The 23,106-nt window shown below is 50.0% G+C and overlaps 1 protein-coding gene across 2 annotated transcripts; it reads right to left on the minus strand.

Annotated features, from left to right (window-relative positions):
* Window positions 1-1,296: 1,296 nt before the first annotated feature.
* Window positions 1,297-22,001, minus strand: PPP2R5D (protein phosphatase 2 regulatory subunit B'delta). Of its 2 annotated transcripts, XM_053459472.1 has the most exons (17): window positions 21,939-22,001; window positions 19,886-20,035; window positions 16,469-16,546; window positions 16,037-16,208; window positions 15,158-15,360; window positions 13,469-13,579; window positions 13,083-13,175; window positions 12,538-12,668; window positions 12,235-12,294; window positions 11,963-12,071; window positions 11,550-11,603; window positions 11,205-11,375; window positions 9,739-9,866; window positions 7,824-7,925; window positions 7,357-7,429; window positions 7,014-7,130; window positions 1,297-1,937 (listed from the first exon to the last, which is right to left on the minus strand). In XM_053459472.1, the coding sequence occupies exons 2-17, from the start codon at window positions 19,910-19,912 to the stop codon at window positions 1,800-1,802; spliced, it is 1,767 nt and encodes a 588-aa protein (XP_053315447.1). In that variant the 5' UTR covers window positions 19,913-20,035; window positions 21,939-22,001; the 3' UTR covers window positions 1,297-1,799. The 2 variants fall into 2 exon arrangements, with proteins under 2 accessions (XP_053315447.1, XP_053315448.1); XM_053459473.1 differs by lacking the exon at window positions 7,014-7,130.
* Between the last annotated feature and the right edge of the window lie 1,105 nt (window positions 22,002-23,106).

The raw sequence follows: 23,106 nt of genomic DNA on the forward strand, positions 1-23,106 counted from the left end.
CGTTCCTCCATAGACTTTCATTAGTCAGAGAGTCCAGCTGGGTGATTATGACCGAGACATTCTATTGTTTCCCCACGGGCAGTAGGACAAGGAGGTTTTTTGTATAGTAGTAGCCCTTTAATGGAAAGTCAGTTGTTTAACCCCTCAAAGCCAATGGATCTTTTCTTTCAGAAACCTCCATCCCAAATCAAGACACAAACACAAATCTTTTGCTTGAAATCTTTATTGCAAGAGACCCACAGAGATTAACCCCTGCACCACTGGAGCTGTTCCAAGAAGTGGTTTTACCCTCTCTCCCGACACCAATACATGCAATTCCACCATGAGAGTCAGCATGTCCGTTAAGGTGAATAACCATAAGGAAGGGAATGTTCTTAAGAAGGCTTCCAAAATCCCTGTAAAGAGGAACCTTTTTACCTAATTTATAATTCAGAAGCTTTCTCCACACATGGCGCTTGAGGGTTTTATATGTCTACTACAGGTACCTTGGGGATAAAACAACGAATTAACGTACACGTGCTGACGGAGAGTATCTTTAAAGCAGTCGGCACATGGCCGCTTGGTATATACATTTAGAAATAATTCATGCTGTGGTGGAAACACCCTGGAGCAGCCCGGGCTCCCTATTCAACTCTAAACTGATGGGGGGGGGGGGTTATGGGGTTTGGCCATTGGGGCTGTAACACCAAACATAGCAGCAACCTCATGATTCTCATACATTTCCAAAGCACCGGCCTCCAGAGGGGAAACGGCCAGCAGGTGATGTAAGCCGAGCCAAGCAACAGGTACAGTCATTACATGCGCCATACATCTGGAAGCAGGCCCAGCAGCCGCTGTGCATCTGACTTCTGTAGGTATCTATTTACTACAGGCTGGAGTTTGTGATGAAGGTTGCAGCTTCATCTCCCTGACTTCACTGCACATTAGAAGGAACGGCCCCAGGGAGCTTCTGCACTAAGCCAGCCCTATATAATGTATAGGTTAATCAGTGAGATGCTGGCTGTGTATAATGTATAGTTAAGAGAATTGACCAAAAACCTGGTTTATTTCATTCTATTTCAATAAACTTCTGTGGAGGTGACCTGATAATTTGCATGACTATCCATGCTCAAAAACCACAGAGCTGATGCTTTATGGCAATGCTAATGAAGTCCATTCCTCTATAGGCTTTCATTAGAGTGTCCAGCAGGGTGATTAAGACTGAGATATTCTATCATTCCCCACATGCAGTATCATAAGTAGTCAGGGTGTTTGTCTAGTAGATTGGGCTCAGATAACAGAGCAAGAACTCAAATATTTTTGTAAACTTATTTTTAATCTTATGCTAGCAATATTACATTATAATATAATACATTATTTAGGGCTAGCTGAGCATTTCCTGCAGTGAGGTCAGGGAGATAAAACTGCAGCTTCTATTGCAAACTCTAAGCTTAATAAATACACCCCTAAAGTGGAAGGGAGACTCTGCTTAAGTCATATTTTAACTAACTTAAGGCAGCTCATTGGAAATTAAAGCCTTCTGCCCGTGATTCTGGGTCTTGGGAAGGTCAGAGAACCAGCAAGGGGTACAGAGTTCCCCCGGCTCAGTACGTATACACTGAAGGACAAAGGGGCTTCTGGTCGAGTGCCAGGTGCAGGTAAGGACAGAGGGGCTCCTGGCTGAAAGTCTTGGACATAGGGAGGGTCAGAATGCCACACTGGACTAAGTGCTGGGGTTTCTGGGCTCCTCCTGGCTGTTAGTCCTTGTTATAGAGCGGGTCAGAACCTTCCCCGGCTGTTAGTCCTGGTTATAGAGAGGGTCAGAGCGCCTCCTGGTTGCTGCTCAAATATTCCTCCGCTCTCCTGTGGGACTCCAGAGCTCTGATGGTGTAAATATCTTGTGGAAGCTCAGACTTCCTGCACAGCAGCATCTGCTCATGCGGTGAACTGCGCAGGACCTAGGGCACAAAGGAAAAAAGTAAGATTTCAGGAACACTTAGTACAATGTCAGACACAGACCTCCATGATAATATGTACACTGAAGCCCAAGTCATAGCGAGTCAGTATACATTCTAAAATGGCTCTATAAACAGATCATGCAGTTGCCTGGGGCCCCCAGTGGTCTGACTCCTGCATACAAGAGGATGAGACAGATTTCCCACCTATCTCAATATTATGTATTTTTAAATAAATCTGTGATCACACGAGAACCAATTCTCAGACGTGAGGCCGAGACGGACAGGAGCCTCATCCCCAGATCAGGACAGCCCCGACTCAAGGGAGGGGAGAAATCTTAACCCTTTAAAGCAATCTGTAGAACTAATGTATCTATTTGAATGTTTAACACGACGTACACCAAGTATGGTCTCAGACTTGGGGTGAAATACTCCAATGGATGAGAACAGGTATGTGATATAGCCTCACGCACTTGGTGTCAGTGATGCTCAATACTGTCCTTTGCTTCTTACACATTGCTTGCAACTTATCACCATGTAAGACATTGGCAGCTATGTAAATAAACATTGCCCCCCCTCTGTATGGCAGAACAGAGGGGGGGTATTGTGTGTATTTTTTTTTTTTTTACTTATTGTTAAATCCTTTTCTCTAAAGGCCGTTGTCAGTGCAGGACAAGCAAGTTATATATTTATTCCTTTTCTTCCCCTGGGCTGCTCATCATCTGCTGATGTCCTGTGAGCAGACCGTTAAAGGGGAGCAAGGAGAGGTTCTTGTTTTGTCCAGCTGTGTGATAACTAAAAACCAAAACAAGGCTGAAGGAAAGATTTCTGGCCCTGACTAGGCCAGAAAAGGATTTAACGGTAAGTAAAAAGGTCCCTTTTAATGTACAGCCCTAGTTGGTGTAGGACAAATGGGACTTACCAAAGCTACCCCTATAAGATGTGCCCCAAAGGGAGGGTGCAGTGGCAACAGGCCTCAGCCAGGGAGAACACAATAAACCTGTGGAAATTTGCAAATGTGTGCACGAAGGTCAATGTAGCGGCCTTACAAATGCGCAATCCAAATGACGTGTACATGGCCACGTTAGAATCGGTCCATGGGTGAAATTAGGTCTCCTGCTCTTGGCACAGTATATAAGGTTGAGCGCAGATACCTTACAAACAGCATTGTACTCTTGAAAGCCAAGGACAAGAAACATATTGGCTGCCCTCCAGTTTCTAAACAGAGGTTTCTCGCCCTTCTTTCTACCTCGCCCTTCTCGCCCTTCTACCATCCTAAATCGGATGATATTCGGATACAGCATTGAGAAGAAACATGGGAAAGTCTGCAGCGCTGTGTTGCCTTTTTGAAAAATGAAAGCGTTCTGAAACACGCAAGGCCAAGGCAGAAGTGAAACCCCATCTGGCCACTCAACATCTTAAAGAGCGAAGCGCCTCGAAACCATAACCCTTTTCTTTACATTGCCTGCTTACCTGAAAGAGCTCAGGAATATTTCCTTTGTTACTGACAGCACTAACCCTTAATACAATAATTTTGCTTTTGGTATCTAACCAGAGACCTCAACCAAGTCCTCGCTGGGTTATGGACAAGATTAGCAGCAGATCTGATACAGGAACGGCAAAACTGGTAGTAGACCTTGATGTAGCTGGCTGCCCAGCAATGAAGAGATGGTGGGCCTGGAAAGCCACTGTTGCTCAAGATTAGATCTCGAGAGTCAGCCCCTCATACCAAGCCTCCTTGGGTCAGGGTGAAAATTATGTCTTTCTGAAAAGGGATGTGCCTTGGGCATGTCCACAAGATCTGCAAACAAACTCCAGTGTGCCTATGGCGTGGGCATCCCCTAAACAAACCTTGTGGAGCACGTCGCGAAGAAGCAGTTAGCAATGGATTATGTAATGTTTGTTAAGATAAAGGTCCAGGGGAGAGTCATGGAGGCCACAAGAATGAAGATGGCATTGTTTCAATGCCTCAGGAATTGCAAAGACATTGAAGTGGCTAAATGTGGCATCCGGCATAACAAATATCTTCAAGGGTGGATGCCACTTGATCCAGAAACCTTATGAAAATCCTTTCCGGGGCAGGACCCATGACTGCCTTGAACCCACCAAGGAGGACATGTGATCCACCATCAGTATGGGAAGGTGGGCTCTGTTGGGCTCCACATGGAAGGTAATACCCAGTAACTCCAGGGTTTTTCAGTGGAACAAGCAGACTATATTCCTACTCAACCAGCCACGTTGTTGCAAAACTGCCATTGTAGTTCGCATGCCTTACTTTAGGCGCTGATCCTGAGACAGAACCCTGATGAGAAGCTTGTCCAGGTAAGCAACGGCAGAGGTCTCTTTCTGGTGCAGCAAAAGCAGCATAGATGCCAGGACTATTGCGGGGAGAGGGATGTTTGTTGCCCCAGGAGTTGAGTGAACAACAACTGGAGGGAGTTAAACTGGACTTTTGGTGCCCTGGGGTGATTGTGGCATGAAGCAGGTTGACCCAACAAACTTACTCAGGGAGGCCTTCTCCTAAGCACACTTCTGCATGATATGGGGCTATACAGATAAAGACACTGCCCACAGTGACAGAACAGATGAAGTGAAGTCTCATCCGCCACGATGCAATGCCTTCTAGCGCACACTTTGCTGGGATCCCTGAAAATCAAACTCCAAGACTCAGTGGAGAAGTTCCTCTCCCACCACTCGGTTCTATGTGGACTCACATAGAAGAAGCGTGTCACCTAATGTGTTTAAGGACCCTTTTTACCCCAAACCACCGATCTTCCACATCCTCAGGTGGTGTTTCTACTGCAGAACCACTATTTTGCACCCCTGGAATGGTTAAAATATATAATGCTTTGCTGATGCTTTCAGTTCTTTGTATTTTGTTTCATGTCCTTTCATTATCGACAGTCTCAGATGTACTTTTATTGACGGTAAACAAATGCTATTGTTCTTTGTGCTTAGATAAGCTGCTGAGCTCTGTCTCATGGTGTGCCTTGTACGAAATATGTATGTTCTGTCGTTGAATAAAGTCTCGTCTGGGGCCTGAAGGAGGATTAAGTGTGAAAAATTTGTGTAGCACAAAAAGAGCCTGAAACAAAACAACTGTTCTGACCCGTAACCTGGAGAGTATCTGGAGGAGGCTGAGCTAACAGGCTTGCCTGGTGGTCAGAAAAGAAGTCTTTCTTCCTTAACAATTATGGTTTTAAGATCTGTCCAAAGAGAGGGAGACCCTCTCAAAAGCCCAGGCTGGTTTATCTTCTGTAGGGTCTGTAAATAAAGGGCTACTGCAGGGCATACAGCTGACAAAGAATGGAGGGGACCCTTGGTGAGACAGAGGTGCCACCACCAGATACACAGCTTTTTAGGGCCCCATTGGTCTGATGGTGTCTCCTTGAAGGATGTGGGATAGTGACACAGAACTATAATGTATCTTGTTCATTAACAATCCTAAAATCATAAGTATTATGTTCCTTTATATATCATCAAATGTAATTAAGATGGTTCCCTCTGAATTATCTTGCTTGCGGCTCCTGAAAACCTACAGCTTAAAGTAAGTGACAAACCCTGTCGGGCTTGAATGCAAGGAAGAGAAGAGGGAAAAAGGCTTCAGACACTAAACAACATGAGGCTGAGCCTTGGAGAGGTCCCAAAGTTTTCCACAGCATCGCTCAACGTCGCTCTCCGAGAACGAGGCGGCGCATGCTCCCCGGGAACATTCCAAAACCACATTACTAAAGGACACGTTCCCAGTGAAATCCTTTTGCCTCAAAGACAGACACTAGATGGTACCGACGCTCCTTCAAAGTGACCAAAAGGAAACAAGCACAAAATAACATTTACAAACCCCCACCGTTGGTTGAAGGGACCACGTGATGATTAGATGGGCTTGAAAGGGGCAGCCTAAAGCCTTCTCAAGTTGTCAATGAGGGGAAGTGTCCCAATTTCAGCTTTCTGAATTGGGAAAAACCAACCTGTTCCTTAAATGTAATCATATAAAGTAACTAGAAATTAAAATATAAGAAATAAACAACAAGGTCTCTTGGACGCAAAACCTCCAGACAGGGCAACAAAAAACATGGATTCCCCCTGAGCCGGCAGAGTTTATATCCGTGGGGAGGATTACCTCACTTCTCCTTGCTTCAGAAATGAGCGAGGAAATAACATATTTCCCCATGTATAAGACGCACCTTAATTTTGGGGCCCAAAAATTACACTTCTATCATGCCCAGGTTCCAGGATGAATGTGATGTTAGCTGTGCTGGAATCTGGGTATGCCTGGGCACGATAGGAGTGTTATTGCTGTTAGCAATCATGTATATTTAATATAGCAATCACACGTGACTCCAATGGATTCCTGTCTCTCCTCGACGGAACAAGAGATGCTGCTGAGCAACACAGAGGTAAGCGGGAAAAAAACCAAACAATCTACAACCACTGTATAAGACGCACCACACATTTTTCGAAAGAAGGTGTGTCTTATACATGGGGAAATACGGTAACTCACAGCACAGACTTTGGACCCAAGAAATAAAGAGAAAACAGTTACTTTGTATGTTTCCACAAATTCATTTAGAGTTCTTAGCTAAAGGCGACACAGAAAAATACCTAAAGTGACATGAGCTTTTAGGCCTCCAGGCGTCTCTGAAAAGAGATCTCTAGGGTCCCAAAAATTCTAATGTGACTCCATGTCTTTTTTCTATGTGAATCCAAGACATGAACTTCAGCTACAGGCTTTGCCGTCTCTTGGACGACATCAAATGAAATGGGTGCAGCTGTTTTCGCCCCAACATGCTGTAACCCTGCATGCATTTTCGCATATTATCCGTGCATTTCATGGACGACTACATGCGAGAAAAGCTACTGGACAAAAAACATGGAGAGACGAGCTTGCGGTGATATCAGTGGCATCAAGTTGCCAGTGGTATCAAATCAAGCAAATGTTGGTTTCATGTGCCAATGACGAGGGGATGCAGAGGAGCGGCAGGACTGCATGGTGCAAATGGTTAAGAAGAGACCACGACTGGGGCAGAAAAAGTGGGATAATGGTTAGAGTGTATGGGGTGGGGGACGGCCAGGGATCACCTGCATGGCCTCAGTCTCCACTGTCCTCTTCAGGATCTGAATGTCCTCCGCGGTTGGAGTGTCTGTCTCCATGGAGCAGATGACACTTAGAGCTGGAGGAGCATTGAACATGGGATACTGGGAAGGAGCCGCAGACACAGAGAGAATTAGACAGCGTAAGAGATTTCATACACAACACGGACAGCAAGACATTACAGGGTTATCACAGAACGGCCAGAGAGAGAACATTCTGCCCCACACAGCCCACGTATTAATCTGGAGATTAAATAAATAACCCCCGATAAAAAATACAGCCACAGCTTGCCACATCCACACAGTTACATATTTTCATTTATTCACCGACCTGAGGGTTCAGTCGGGCCATTTCCTCGATACGATTCCACATCTCGGCTCTTTCTTTGCCTCGAAGCTTCCCTCTGAAAGAGAAAGATTTCAGAATTCTCACGTCACTAACAGAGCAGCCACTAATACCTCCGGCCTCTAATAGCCAAGCTCTCCGATCGGCCACCGATACCTCTGATGCTTGGGGTCTCTATGTAACCTCTAGAAATCCCAGCTCCTCAGCACGGCCTCCAATAATTACCCGTCCTCTCTCCATATCATCGAATGCCACAAATCTCTCTAATGTGTCTGATACCTGGATTACACGAGTGGCCTCTAATACTCCTAATGAGAGATCTATCTACCCAGCCTCTAATGTATCCGTTACCCAAAATACACACGTGGCCTCTAATACCTCCACACATTTACCCCCCAGCCTGATTGGTGCACAAAGCACAGGAACCCGCCAGACCCGGACAGACTCCAAACCTTTGCTTCTCAGCCTTGTACTGCTGCGTGCAATCATCGAACAGCTTCTGATTCATCTCCATGAACAGCTTCAAAGCGTTATAAATCAGCCCATGGATCGTCCTGCAACAGACACGGGGGCCACATATATAACGTAATGTCCGGTAACAGACACGGGGGCCACATATATAATGTATCGTCCGGCAACAGACACAGGGCGGTATATATAACGTATCGTCAGGTAACAGACACGGGGCGGTATATATAACGTATCGTCAGGTAACAGACACGGGGCGGTATATATAACGTATCGTCAGGTAACAGACACGGGGGCCACATATATAACGTAATGTCCGGTAACAGACACGGGGGCCACATATATAACGTACCGTCCGGTAACAGACACGGGGGCCACATATATAACGTACCGTCCGGTAACAGACACGGGGGCCACATATATAACGTACCGTCCGGCAACAGACATGGGGGGGGTCGCATATATAATATACCGTCCGGTAACAGACACGGGGGCCACATATATAATGTATCGTCCGGTAACAGACACGGGGCGGTATATATAACGTATCGTCAGGTAACAGACACGGGGCGGTATATATAACGTATCGTCAGGTAACAGACACGGGGGCCACATATATAACGTAATGTCCGGTAACAGACACGGGGGCCACATATATAATATACCGTCCGGTAACAGACACGGGGGCCACATATATAATGTATCGTCCGGTAACAGACACGGGGGCCACACATATAATGTACCGTCCGGCAACAGATATGGGGGTCGCATATATAACGTACAGTCCGGTAACAGACATGGGGGCCACATATATAACGTACCGTCCAGCAACAGACACGGGGTGGTATATATAACGTATCGTCCGATAACAGACACGGGGGCCACATATAAAAGGTACCGTCCGGCAACAGACAAAGAGGCCACATATATAACGTACCATCCGGCAACAGACATGGGGGTCACATATATAACGTGCCGTCCGGCAACAGACATGAGGGTCACATATATAAGGTACCGTTCGGTAACAGACACGAGGGCCACATATATAACGTATCGTCCGGCAACAGACACGGGGGCCGCATATATAATGTACCGTCCGGCAACAGACACGGGGGCCACATATATAGACACGGGGCGGTATATACAACGTATTGTCCGGTAACAGACACGGGGCGGTATATATAACGTATCGTCCGGTAACAGACACGGGGCGGTATATATAACGTATCGTCCGCAGTGGCGGAACTACCGGGGTCGCGACTGCGACCGGGCCCTGGAGTTCTGCCAGTCAGGGGGGCCCAAGGGGTGCCGAGCGGTTGCTGAAAACGACCGCTCGGCAACTCTTGGGCCCCCCTGACTGACAGAAATCCAGGATTCCTCCGCTCCCCGCCGCTGCCTGCCTCAGCGCTGCCCAGATTGCAGTGTTGGGAGCGTGAGGCGTTTGTCTCGGGTGCCGGCGCTTCACGCTGAGCGCGGGCATATGACGTCATATGCTGGCGCTCAGCAGTGAAGCGCCGGCACCCGAGACAAACGCCTCACGCTCCCAACATAGGAGTTGACGGTAAGTGACCTACAAAGGGGGGGTAGGGAGGGAGTGGGTAGATCGTGAGAAGGGGGGGTAGGGAGGGAGTGGGTAGATCGTGAGAAAGGGATAGATGGGTTGGGGGTGGGGGGGCCTTAACAGATTCTCGCACCGGGGCCCTGAGGTTTCTAGTTACGCCCCTGATCGTCCGGTAACAGACACGGGGGCCACATATATAACGTATCATCCGGTAACAGACACGGGGCCACATATCTAACGAACGTGAGGAGTTCTGACACAGCTAGTCCACAGACACGGTACCGGAAGTCTCAGTAAACGGTGAGATTTGTATAAACTCGCTCTCTCTGGCCACTTACTTGTTCCAGTGGTTTTTGGAGTTGCGGTACAGCGCTGGGAACATGATGGGCAGAATCTGGGCTGCATTATCGCTCATAAGGCTCAGAATGTATTCGTTATTCCAGTAATAAAGAGCTCGCTCAGCAACCTTAAACACAGGGGAGACCCAAAAACATCATCTTCTATCACCCCCCGTTACATCATTATATCCCCCCCAATCACACTCCCCTCCCGTTACATCATTATATCTACCCCACACACACACACTCCCCGCTCATTACATCATTATATCTCCCCCACACACTCCCCGCCCGTTACATCATAATATCTCCCCCACACACTCCCCGCCCGTTACATCACTAAAGCCCCTCCACTCACACAGACCCCTCCTGTTACATCATTATATCCTCACACACACCTCTCCCGTTACATCATTATATCCCCCCACTCACACCCCTCCCGTTACATCATTATAAAAAACACACCAAAAGCATTCAAAATAATAAAAGCCGCTAGTATTTTACCAAACATAAAAAAAACTCTGCATGTGGGGTTTTACCGTACCCGGGGGTATTGCTGAACATGAATCAGGGTTTACTTCAGCAGCGGCCCCTGTGGGTAATACTGTAACCGGCTAGGTTATTTCAGCAGCGCCCCCTGTGGGGTCATACTGTAACCGGCTAGGTTAGTTCAGCAGCGCCCCCTGTGGGGTCATACTGTAACCGGCTAGGTTAGTTCAGCAGCAGCCCCCGTGGGGTCATACTATAACCGGCTAGGGTATTTCAGCAGCGGCCCCTGTGGGGTCATACTGTAACCGGCTAGGGTATTTCAGTAGCGGACCCTGTGGGGTCATACTGTAACCGGCTAGGGTATTTCAGTAGCGGACCCTGTGGGGTCATACTGTAACCGGCTAGGTTACTTCAGCAGCGGCCCCAGTGGGGTCATACTGTAACCGGCTAGGGTAGTTCAGCAGTGGCGCTGTGGGGTAATACTGTAACCGGCTAGGGTATTTCAGCAGCGGCCCCTGTGGGGTCATACTGTAACCGGCTAGGGTAGTTCAGCAGTGGCCCTGTGGGGTAATACTGTAACCGGCTAGGGTATTTCAGCAGCGGCCCCTGTGGGGTCATACTGTAACCGGCTAGGGTAGTTCAGTAGTGGCCCTGTGGGGTCATACTGTAACCGGCTAGGTTATTTCAGCAGTGGCCCCTGTGGGGTAATACTGTAACCGGCTAGGCTATTTCAGCAGTGGCCCCTGTGGGGTCATACTGTAACCGGCTAGGCTTTTTCAGCAGTGGCCCCTGTGGGGTCATACTGTAACCGGCTAGGGTACGACAGCCTGCATGACATCTCACAGCGCACCACATTCTCTCTTTCAGTCGATCAATTTTTTTTTAAGCCTGCACAGAGCGCACAGTTGGACACGCTTACACTCGCACTCGCACTCACACTGAGCAGAGACCGGCAGACTGCGGGCCCAAATCGTTACCTGAAAGTGCGGGCTGGAAACGCACTGGGCGAGCTGGCGGAACAGCGGCTCCATGATTTTACTGAACTCTCCCGGCTCCATCACGTCTAAAATCTCTTCCAGCTCGTTCAGGAACATGACTTCTTTAGGGCTGTGCGTGCGCGGCCAGAACCGAAGCAAACCCGAAATCACCTGCAGCGAGAGAGAGAGAGAGAGAGAGAACCACGTGAGCAGGGGGCGGACACCATGGAAACAAAAGTTTTCAAACGAGACATGGAAGCAGAGAGCGAGAGTCATGTGATCCGCCACACCCACGAGGACCCGCCACACCCACGAGGACTCGAGACAGTTTTGGGCTGCACTTACCGGCTCAGTGAGGCTGCTGTCCTTCTCCAAGAACTGAACCACGCAGTAAGCGAGCTGCAAGACACAGAAAGCAGAGTATGCGGGGGGCATAGAGGGGCAAATACAGAGGAGGAAAAAAAGGCAAACACGTAACTGGAGCGATAAGGAATAAAAATACATTATGAACCCTCAACCCCTCCCCCACACAACCTCTGAGGGGGCCACAGGCCAGCAGCTAAATCCGAAGTCCTGCTACCTGCTTGTAGTTTGACATCTCTATTACCTGTGAGTGAAGCATTAAGGCTCGCCACGTTACCCAGTGCACTAAGGTCCGCCCCGTTGCCCGGTGCACTAAGGCCCGCCCCGTTACCCGTGGGTAGTACACTTAGGCCCGCCCATTACCCGTGGGTGGAGCATTAAGGCCTGCCCATTACCTGCGGGTGGTAGACACTCAGTGACTTGGCTTTGTGAAGAGGTAGGAGGACACGGATCAGAAACATCTTGTGCTCCTCCTTCAGAGGCAGAGCAAAGCCGTTAATAATGCTGAAACGAGAGAGGATTGGTCGGGATTATAACGAGCCGCAGGGGCCACACCTCCCAGGCCTTCCTCCATGATTCCCCCAGGCCTTTCTTTAAACGGCCGGACGGGGCAGGTGGGCGGGATCCGGACGGGGCAGGTTAAGAATATCATGTTAACACATATTACCTGCCAAGAATTTCCAGAAGCTCCGCGATCCCGTTGTGATGTTCCGTCTCATAAATAAATCTGGAAGAGACACGAGGGGCAGAGATCATCTGCGTGCAGAGCGTCTCCCCAACACCCCAAGCCCTCATTTAACCCTTTAATCCTTCCCAAAACATTAAAAGAAACCTCTGTGCACGTGGGGTAACGGCGCGCTCCGGGGAAGCTGCCACATCGAGCACAGGGCCCCCTCCGCGTCTCAGCGGAATGATCCGTTATCATGACTCATGTTCTTCCTCACGTGTAACACGCTAGCTGCACGCCTACCTGTAGAATATGTTGTTTATGTGCCGTCGTATATAGGCGCGTAACCCCAGGAACTTCCCGTATATTCGGTGGAGAATCGTCTTCAAGAAGTCTCGTTCTCGAGGGTCTTCGCTGTCAAACAGGTCCAGCAGCTGAGGAGAGGAAGACCCCCAGTCACGGCGGCCACAAGAAGAGACCCCCCTGACCCCAGAAAATCTAAGAAACACTGACTTTTCTACAAACGGTGGGACAGGAAGGACTTACCCCAACAGGAGGAAGAGAAGCCGGAAACTAACACTAGAGGGTCAGAGGCTGAGATGGAATAAACTTTTTCCTTTACTGACAGGGTCAGCCTCCCAGCAGAGGTGGTAGAGGGTAATACAGTGAGGGTATCAAACATGCATGGGATAGCCATACGGCTCCTGAATCTAAGACGAGACAGACGACTGATTAAGATATGAGAGACGGGAGCCTAGTTGGGGCAGCAGATCCTCGATCCTTTGTGTTTAACATGAAATCCAACAAACTAGTGAACGAAACCCACGGCACGGCACGGCACTGCTTACCGATAACACAAACTTCTGGTCAATGAATTTTTTGGCGATATTGGGTTGAAAATCCGCTGATTCCAGAAACCGGAGGAAAAACTCATAAACCAGCTGAAAGAGAGCAGAGCGTCGCGGCTGAGAGAGAACGCAAACAGTCAAAGAACAGGGAATATCGAGAGCGGCTTCTTACTGACCCCCACCACCCCTTCCTGCCCGGCTCCCTGTCTCCACCACCCCAACACCCCCTTTTTGCTCCGTGTCTCCCACTCCCCCACTTACTGCCCCGGCTGTGTGTGTCGGAGTTGAGTGAAGATAGCCGCTCCCACGGGGGGGCTACACATAAGGGGGGTTCTGATATACTTTATTTAACCCGTAAGATTTAGGACACATCTGGATCCGCTTACCTGGAGATGAGGCCAGGCCGCTTCCAGCGTGGGTTCATCCTCCTCCGGGTCAAACTCGGCTCCACTCGGATTCGAGGAAGGAGGCAGCGGACGGAACAAATTCACGGAAAACTGGGACAGAAACACAGGGTCACAAAATCGGCCACGGGGGGGGGGGCAGACGGTAAGCGAGGCCGGGCCGCGGACCCCCTTACTCTTCTCACTGGGTTTTCCCACAAACTCTTGCCCCGGCAGCTAGTGGTCTGTTTGCCCCCCCCCAGGGCAGCTTGTGGATTGATTGATGAATGGAGAGAATTTCAGCCACTGGCTCTGGGAAAATACAGCTTGTCAGTCTGCAGGGGGCGCCTTTCACTCGTACATCACGGCAGCCAATCCCGAGCAAGCGTGAAACCTTATATAAGTGCTGAGGCGCATGCATTCCTGGTGCAAACACCGTGTCGCTCCGACCAGCAGCAGGCACATTCACTACGGAGGACTCCTCGCACCCACATTACCGCATACAGCGCCGGGGGTATATACAGCGCGGGGTCTATATACACACACAATACTGTATACAGCACGGGGTCTATCTACACACACATATATAAACATTACCGCAGGCGGCGCCGGGTGTGTATACACATTACCGTAGACGCCGCCGGGTGTATATACACATTATCGTAGACGGCGCCGGGTGTATATAAACATTACCGTAGATGGCGCCGGGTGTGTATACACATTACCGTAGACGGCGGCGGGTGTATGTAAACATTATCGTAGACGGCGCCGGGTGTATATAAACATTACCGTAGACGGCGCCGGGTGTGTATACACATTACCGTAGACGCCGCCGGGTGTATATACACATTACCGTAGACGGCGGCGGGTGTGTATACACATTACCGTAGCCGCCGCCGGGTGTATATACACATTACCGTAGACGGCGCCGGGTGTGCATACACATTACCGTAGACGGCGCCGGGTGTATATACACATTACCGTAGACGCCGCCGGGTGTATATACACATTATCGTAGACGGCGCCGGGTGTGTATACACATTACCGTAGATGGCGCCGGGTGTGTATACACATTACCGTAGACGCCGCCGATGTATATACACATTACTGTAGACGGCGCCGGGTGTATATATACATTACCGTAGATGGGGCGGGTGTATATAAACATTATTGGAGACAGCGCCGGGTGTATGTAAACATCATCGTAGACGGCGCCGGGGGTATTTACACATTACCGTAGACGGCGCCAGGTGTATATACACATTACCATAGACGCCGCCGGGTGTATATACACATTACCGTAGCCGCCGCCGGGTGTATATACACATTACCGTAGGTGGGGCGGGTGTATATAAACATTATCGTAGACGGCGGCGGGTGTATGTAAACATTACCGTAGACGGCGCCGGGTGTATATACACATTACCATAGACGCCGCCGGGTGTATATACACATTACCGTAGACGCCACCGGGTGTATATACACATTACCGTAGACGCCACCGGGTGTATATACACATTACCAGGGTTAAGGCTCACGGTGAAGAATATTTTTTCCATGGATCTCCCGTTAAGGTTTCCCCACCAATCGCTCCGCGTGGGTCGAGTGAGGAAGCTCGTGAGTTTAGACTTGTTTAAGTGGATGTTAAGCTCGGGATATCAGTACATGCGCGTTACACGAGACCACACTCACCATCTGCACGGCTTCGGGGTAAATACATTCGGTGAGGATGTCTCGGTTGTGTGTGATGTACTCCACCATCTCGCTGAGACCGGCTCTCTTCACCTCCTTATACTTCAGGTCACTGAGAGGATCCGACACGAAGTCAAAAAGTACGCAGCACTGTCTGATCTTCTGGACAAAGAGAGCCTCTCGCTCCTCTCCGGGGCCACAGTCTAGAGAGAAGCCCGTGTTACACCGTTCCTCAATAAATGCCCCCCTCCTCAAACGCCTCAGTATATACACCTGTTCAGTGAATAAACCCCAGGATGTCTCATGGTCCTTACGCTGAAAAAACAACTGCTGAATTATATGAAATAAGATCACCAATCAGGGCAGAAGCCGCCGGTAACCCTACGGGAGACGATCGCCAAATATCTGGATGGAATGGAAGGAAGTCTTACTTTACTGAGACGGCAGTAGATAAGTGGAACAGCCTTCCAGTAGAAGTGGTAGGGTTTAATACAGGAGGGAATGTAAACATGTCTGGGATAGGCATATGGCTCCTGAATGTAAGATGAGCACACCAGGCGACTAGATGGGCCGACGGGGGCCGCTGGCACTATATATAAATAAATGGATTGGTCTCTATTAGCTGCTTCTCTGCTGCGTGGCGAGAGGAGGAAACCAGAGAGCCCGGAGCAAAGCATGGATGCCACATACCAGCCAGCACCCAAGGCCTAGGGACCCGCTCCAAAGCAAAGGGGCCAACTTGGTCAGCGCTGGTAAAAGGGCACAGCAGGCACCACAACCGAGCCAAAGGGGCACAGCAGACCGAGATGGGAACTGGAAGCCACGACATAACCCAAAACCTGGGGGGGCATATATCCGACTGGGCCGGGCAGTTCTTACCTTTCAGCGGGGGCAGTTTATAGAGCTCTCTGTTTTTGCTCAGGCTAAACCGAGAGGAACTGTGCCTGCGCTCCCTCTTGACAATCTGGGATCCTCCGCCATACTGTATCTTGTTGAGCTGGGTGGGCGGCGGGGCGCTCGGACTCGGACGCTTGTTCACCGTCTGCTGGGCCTGAACACAACGAATGACAGATCAGCTTCGGAAAACACCAGTTGCATAGGAGGGCCGGTCTCGAGAAGACAGCCGGGGGGCCGGTCACTCCAGGGAGACGCACTCGAAATGGAAATATTACCTGGCACTCCACTGCTGCCAGGTAATATTGTCTTACCACTCCTTGCAACAGAATACATGAGGTCTCTTAATGAGACAGCTGGACAGTCAGTAAAATGTAAAGGGGTCACTGCTCAGTGTTATATTACTGGGTGTCTCACCTCCTCGGCCGTCTCTCCACCGCCGCTGTCCTTGCTGTTTCTTCCGGTGCCCCTTGTGCATCCCGACTTGGAGGGCTCCTAACAAACGACAGATTGAGACCCTCTTCAGCATAAGGAGTTCTCTGGGTAGCCTGCGAGACCACCGCTAACCCCCACGCAACCCCCAAACTCCACTGCTTAATTCACAAGACGTGGTTTCTTCACTTCACTAACTATACATTATACAGGGGGGGGCCGGCTTGCTGACATAACTATACATTATAGAGGGCAGTAGATATCTAACTGGATTCAGTATGAAATGATACCCCTGGGAAAGGCAGTAGATGCCACCTATCTGGATTCAGTAAGAAAATGATACCCCTGGGAGGGGCAGAAGTTGTCGCCTATCTGGATTCAGTAAGAAATGATACCCCTAGGAGGGGCAGTAGATGTCTATCTGGATTCAGTAAGAAATTATACCCCTAGGAGGGGCAGTAGATATCGCCTACCTGGATTCAGTAAGAAATGATACCCCTTGGAGGGGCAGTAGATGCCACCTATCTGGATTCAGTAAGAAATGATACCCCTGGGGGGCAGTAGATGCCATCTATCTGGATTCAGTAAGAAATGATACCCCTGGGAGGGGCAGTAGATGCCACCTATCTGGATTCAGTAAGAAATGATACCCCTGGGAGGGGCAGTAGATGTTGCCTATCTGAATTCAGTAAGAAATGATACCCGGGGGGGGCAGTAGATGCCATCTATCTGGATTCAGTAAGAAATGATACCCCTGGGAGGGGCAGTAGATATCTAACTGGATTCAGTAAGAAATGATACCCCTGGGAGGGGCAGTAGATGTCGCCTATCTGGATTCAGTAAGAAATGATACCCGGGGGGGGGCAATAGATGCCATCTATCTGGATTCAGTAAGAAATGATACCCCTGGGAGGGGCAGTAGATATCTAACTGGATTCAGTAAGAAATGATACCCCTGGGAGGGGCAGTAGATGCCACCTATCTGGATTCAGTAAGAAATGATACCCCTGGGAGGGGCAGTAGATGCCATCTATCTGGATTCAGTAAGAAATGATACCCCTGGGAGGGGCAGTAGATGCCATCTATCTGGATTCAGTAAGAAATGATACCCCCAGAAGCCTCATAAATAAACTGCAGGGTTTGGATGGTAATCAGTTGAACGGACGAGGTGATGGCCGGGTGACAGGAGGCAGAAGGTTGGGGTTAATGGGGTATATTTAGAGGAGGGACTTGTTACTAGCGGGGCCCCTCGGGGGTCGGTATCGGGACCCGTATATTTAATATGTTTATTAGCGATATTACAGGAGCTGTTAATGACGACATCCGTCTCTGACGATGATATAAAGATCTGCGGCGGGGCGGCCATTCCTGGGGCAACAAGTCAAATGGCGAGTGATTTAACTAAATTAGAAGAATGGGGGAGAGAAAGCGGCGGCTGCAGTTTAATGTTAGAATAATAGGAGAGCGTGGCGGCTGCAGTTTAATGTTTGAAGAATTGGGGAGAGCGTGGCAGCTACAGTTTAACGTTTGAAGAATTGGGGAGAGCGTGGCAGCTACAGTTTAACATTTGAAGAATTGGGGAGAGCACGGCGGCTGCAGTTTAATGTTTGAAGAATGGGGGAGAGCGTGGCAGCTACAGTTTAGTATTTGAAGAATGGGGGAGAGCGCGGCAGCTGCAGTTTAATGTTTGAAGAATTGGGGAGAGCGTGGCAGCTACAGTTTAGTGTTGGAAGAATGGGGGAGAGCGCGGCGGCTGCAGTTTAACGTTAGAGGAATGGGGGAGAGAGATTGGCGGCTGCAGTTTGTTAGAAGAATGGGGGAGAATTTGATCTCTCTCATTGAAGAGAATGAACAATATGAATACGCAGCTCATGAGGCCTCGAACCATTTGGACTCCCATGTTAAAGTGTGGAGTATGTGGTGGCTCAGGGATGACGTGGGGGGTGCGGGGAATTGATGTTTTGTGGTCGGTGTCGTTTGAGATAAAGCAGAGGACATGAAGCGTATTTTTATTTTTTTTGCCTGGCAAGCACCATGTATTTTGTTGTATGTTTTCTCCATTTTTTTTTCTCTGTACCATGCAACGCCCCGATACTCACCTGAGGGGGGCTCAACCCGACATAGTTCATCGACAGTGGTTTTTTTTTTTTTTTATTCTTTAAATGCTGTCTTGCACTATTTTCCTGTCACTATATGTATCATTGTCTCTGTACCGTACTGTGCATTGTGCCGCTTTGGAAATTATTGCGCATGTTGGATTTGTTTTCAAATAAAAGTTTTAAAATAAAAAAAAAAAGGGGGGGGGGCACGGCGGCTGCAGTTTAACGTTGGAATAACGGGGGAAAGTGCAGCAGCTGCCATTTAATGTTAGAGGAATGGGGTAGAGTGCGGCGGCTGCAATTTAATGATAGAGGAATGGGGGAGAGCCCGGCGGCTGCAGTTTAATATTAGAGGAATGGGGGAGAGCACGGCGGCTGCAGTTTAATGGTAGAAGAATGGGGTAGAGTGCGGCGGCTGCAGTTTAATGTTAGAAGAATGGGGGACAGCGCGGCGGCTGCAGTTTAATGTTAGAAGAATGGGGGACAGCGCGGCGGCTGCAGTTTAATGGTAGAAGAATAGGGGAGAGCGCGGCGGCTGTAGTTTAATGTTAGAGGAATGGGGGAGAGCGCGGCGGCTGCAGTTTAATGTTAGAAGAACGGGGGAGAGCGTGGCGGCTGCAGTTTAATGTTAGAAGAACGGGGGAGAGCGTGGCAGCTGCAGTTTAATGTTAGAGGAATGGGCGAGAGCGTGGCGGCTGCAGTTTAATGTTAGAAGAACGGGGAGAGAGCGCGGCGGCTGCAGTTTAATGTTAGAAGAATGGGGGAGAGCGCGGCGGCTGCAGTTTAATGTTAGAGGAATGGGGGGGAGTGCGGCGGCTGCAGTTTAGTGCAAGAAGCGAGGGGCTCGAGGGTCTTTCGGAGGACATATCTGAAAGCAGGCAATGTAACAAGGGGGAGGAAAAAGCAATTAGGGTGCAGGGTTGTAACGCAACATTAGTAGTAGGTAGAGAGTAGTTCAGCCCCTTCTGGTTAGATCTCACCTAGAGTATTGGGGGGAGCTATGGAGACCCCATTTACAGAAGGATATTGACGTTTTGGAGACAGCAGCTCACGTATCTCTAGGCGACTGTCTCACACCACCGGCAGCCCCTATGTCATTCAGCGAATGTCTCACACAGCCGGCAGTCTCTCTAGGCGACTGTCTCACAATGCCGGCAGCCCCTATGTCATTCGACGACTGTCTCACATTGTCAGCAGTCTCTTTGTCACTCGGTGACTGTCTCACTATGGCAGAGGTCTCCCTGACCCATAACAACTATCTCACAACGCCAGTGGTCTCTTTCAGTCTGGTCATCCAGCTCACCTTGTCTTTTTTGGTTTTATTTGGCATGTCTCCGGCGATGTCTCGCTGATGCTCTCTTTTGACGGCTCTCGGCGGCGCTCCCGTTACGTCATGCTTTGTGCGTCTTGACGCACGGCGTTGTCGTTACCTCGGCAACCAAAGCTATAAGCACTAGAGACAAAGATGTAACAGCGGGCTGCGCGAGGAGCTCCAGAGCCCCTTGTAGCGCGTTACTATCTCAGGTGCTTAGTGTACTCGCCTGCATCTAGCTCCACCTACTAATTACAGGAGGGCGTGTATATTGCCCTGCCGGTTCCAGTTCGCTTTCCGTATTAAAGTGTCAATTCTGCTGTCCAAGGCAACACCCCCGGTACCCTGACACTCCTAACAGGGATGACACCCCGCCCGAAGAAACCCTGACACTCCAACCAGGGATCACTCCAGCCCCCCAAAAAACCCTGACACTCCTACCGGGGATGATACCCGCCCCCCTCCCTAAAACAATATCCTGACACTCCTACCGGGGATCACACACTTCCCCAAAAAACCCTGACACTCCTAGCGGGGATTACCCAGGCCAATACCCTGACACTCCTACCGGGGATCACACCCTACCCCAAAAATCGCTGACACTCCTACAGGGGATCACACCCGCCCCCCCAAAAAAACCTTGACACTCCGACTGGGGATCACACCCGCCCCCCCAAAACAAATATCCTGACACTCCTAGCAGGGATTACCCAGCCCAATACCCTGACACTCCTACCGGGGATCACTCCTGCCCCTCAAAAAACCCTGACACTCCTAGCGGGGATCACACCCTACCCCAAAAATCCCTGACACTCCTACAGGGAATCACACACTGCCCCAAAAAACCCTGACACTCCTAGCGGGGTTCACACCCTACCCCCCAAAAAACCTTGACACTCCTACAGGGGATCACACCCGCCCCCCCAAAAAACCTTGACACTCCTACTGGGGATCACACCCGCCCCCCCAAAACAAATATCCTTACACTCCTAGCGGGGATTACCCAGCCCAATACCCTGACACTCCTACCGGGGATCACTCCAGCCCCCCCAAAAACCCTGACACTCCTAGCGGGGATCACACCCTACCCCAAAAAACCCTGACACTCCTAGCGGGGATCACACCCTACCCCAAAAAACCCTGACACTCCTACCGTGGGTTCACACCCTACCCCCCACAAAACCCTGACACTCCTACCGGGGATCACACCCGCCCCCCCAAAAAACCTTGACACTCCTACTGGGGATCACATCCGACCCCCCCAAAAAAAATATCCTGACACTCCTAGCGGGGATTACCCAGCCCAATACCCTGACACTCCTACCAGGGATCACTCCTGCCCCCCAAAAAACCCTGACACTCCTAGCCGGGATGACACCGCCCCCCACCCAAAAAAAACAATATCCTGACACTCCTACTGGGGATCACACCCGGCCCCACAAACCCTGACACTCCTACTGGGGATCACACCCGGCCCCAAAAAACCCTGACACTCCTACTGGGGATCACACACTGCCCCAAAAAACCCTGACACTCCTACTGGGGATCACACACTGCCCCAAAAAACCCTGACACTCCTAGCGGGGATCACACCCTACCCCCAAAAAACCCTGACACTCCTACCGGGGTTCACACCTTACCCCCAAAAAACCCTGACACTCCTACCGGGGATCACACCCTACCCCAAAAAACCCTGACACTCCTACCGGGGATCACACCCTACTCCAAAAAACCCTGACAATCCTATTGGGGATCACACCCGGCCCCAAAAAACCCTGACACTCCTACCAAGGATCACACACTGCCCCAAAAAACCCTGACACTCCTACCAAGGATCAGATCCCACCCCAAAAAACCCTGACACTCCTACCAGTAATCACCCCGTCCCCCAATACCCTGACACGCCTCCTGGGGATAACACCCCGCCCCAAAAAACCCTGACACTCCTACCAGGGATTACACCCTGCCCCAAAAAATCCAGACACTCCTAGCGGGGATCACCCCACCCAATACCCTGACACGCCTACCAGGGGATCATACTCACCCCATAATACCTTGACACTCATACCAGGAATCTCCTACCATGGGTCACACCCCGCCCTCAGTATGCTGACACTCCTACCATGGGTCACACCCCGCCCCCAGTACGCTGACACTCCTACCATGGTTCACACCCCGCCCCCAGTACGCTGACATCCCCTGACCCTGTGTTACCGTTTGCGGGTCTCTCTGTCAGCCTGCGCAGACGTGTGCATTCCGATTCGTATCAATTGCAAATGTATTGAATTTTGTTCACCGCACTCTCGTTTACGCACATTCTCTAAATGCTTCCCTACCTTCTACCGACCACTTCCGCTTCTTCTATCTTCAATCCTTTATCTGTTTTCTTCCTTCTTCGTCCGCATCTTAGCGACATTACCCTGTGGTAACTTGCGCCAAAATGGCAGCGTTGCGATGGTGTTCCCCCACAATCCTCCTATCGGGGGAGAGGACGTCACGGCGATCACTGCCATATTGCTCTCAAACAGTGCGAGAGGGTGAATGAGAATGAGAGGGTGAATGAGAATGAGAGGGTGAATGAGAGGCACCGGGCAATGAACATACCTGGGAACTCTCTAGGTTTGACCCAGGTGAAGCACTGGTTCTCCAGGTCAACATCCAAATCCAACGGGTCGCGGGAGCGGGGTTTCGACCCGCTCCCGCCCATTTGCCCTTTAAATGGGGGCAGTTCTGACCGCGTCCCGCAAGCGAAGGCTCCAGGTAGCCGGAGCGAAGAAGTTTCCAGGTATGGCGATGAATTTCGCTCCTAAATCAAAAATGGCCCCAAATTTTTGGCAGAATTGAATGGGCAGCAAACAAGATTCTTGCTGAAAATTTACTGAAAACGTTGTAACAATGCGCAATAACCATTTGGAAGCGTCCCTGGGTTAAGGGAACTCACCGTATCGCTGATACCCCCAACCTACTCTGCTGATACCCCTCTTTCCTCGCTTAAAGGAAGTCCCAGCCATCAGGATGGCGGTGAATTCAGGAGTGTTGGCAGGTATGGTCACAAGCTCACGTGTCTGTAAAGCCAAAAGGCCAGACCCTCAAAGTTATAAAACAGGAAGTGCCAGGGGGAGGATTTATCTGTGGGACCAGGATTCATTTCGAGAGACCCCCAAATCACCCCCCAACAACCGGGAATTTCCAAGGGCTGGAGGGGCAGATAT

The sequence above is a fragment of the Spea bombifrons genome, chromosome 3, assembly GCF_027358695.1.
Source record: "Spea bombifrons isolate aSpeBom1 chromosome 3, aSpeBom1.2.pri, whole genome shotgun sequence".
NCBI classification, from domain to species: Eukaryota; Metazoa; Chordata; class Amphibia; order Anura; family Pelobatidae; genus Spea; species Spea bombifrons.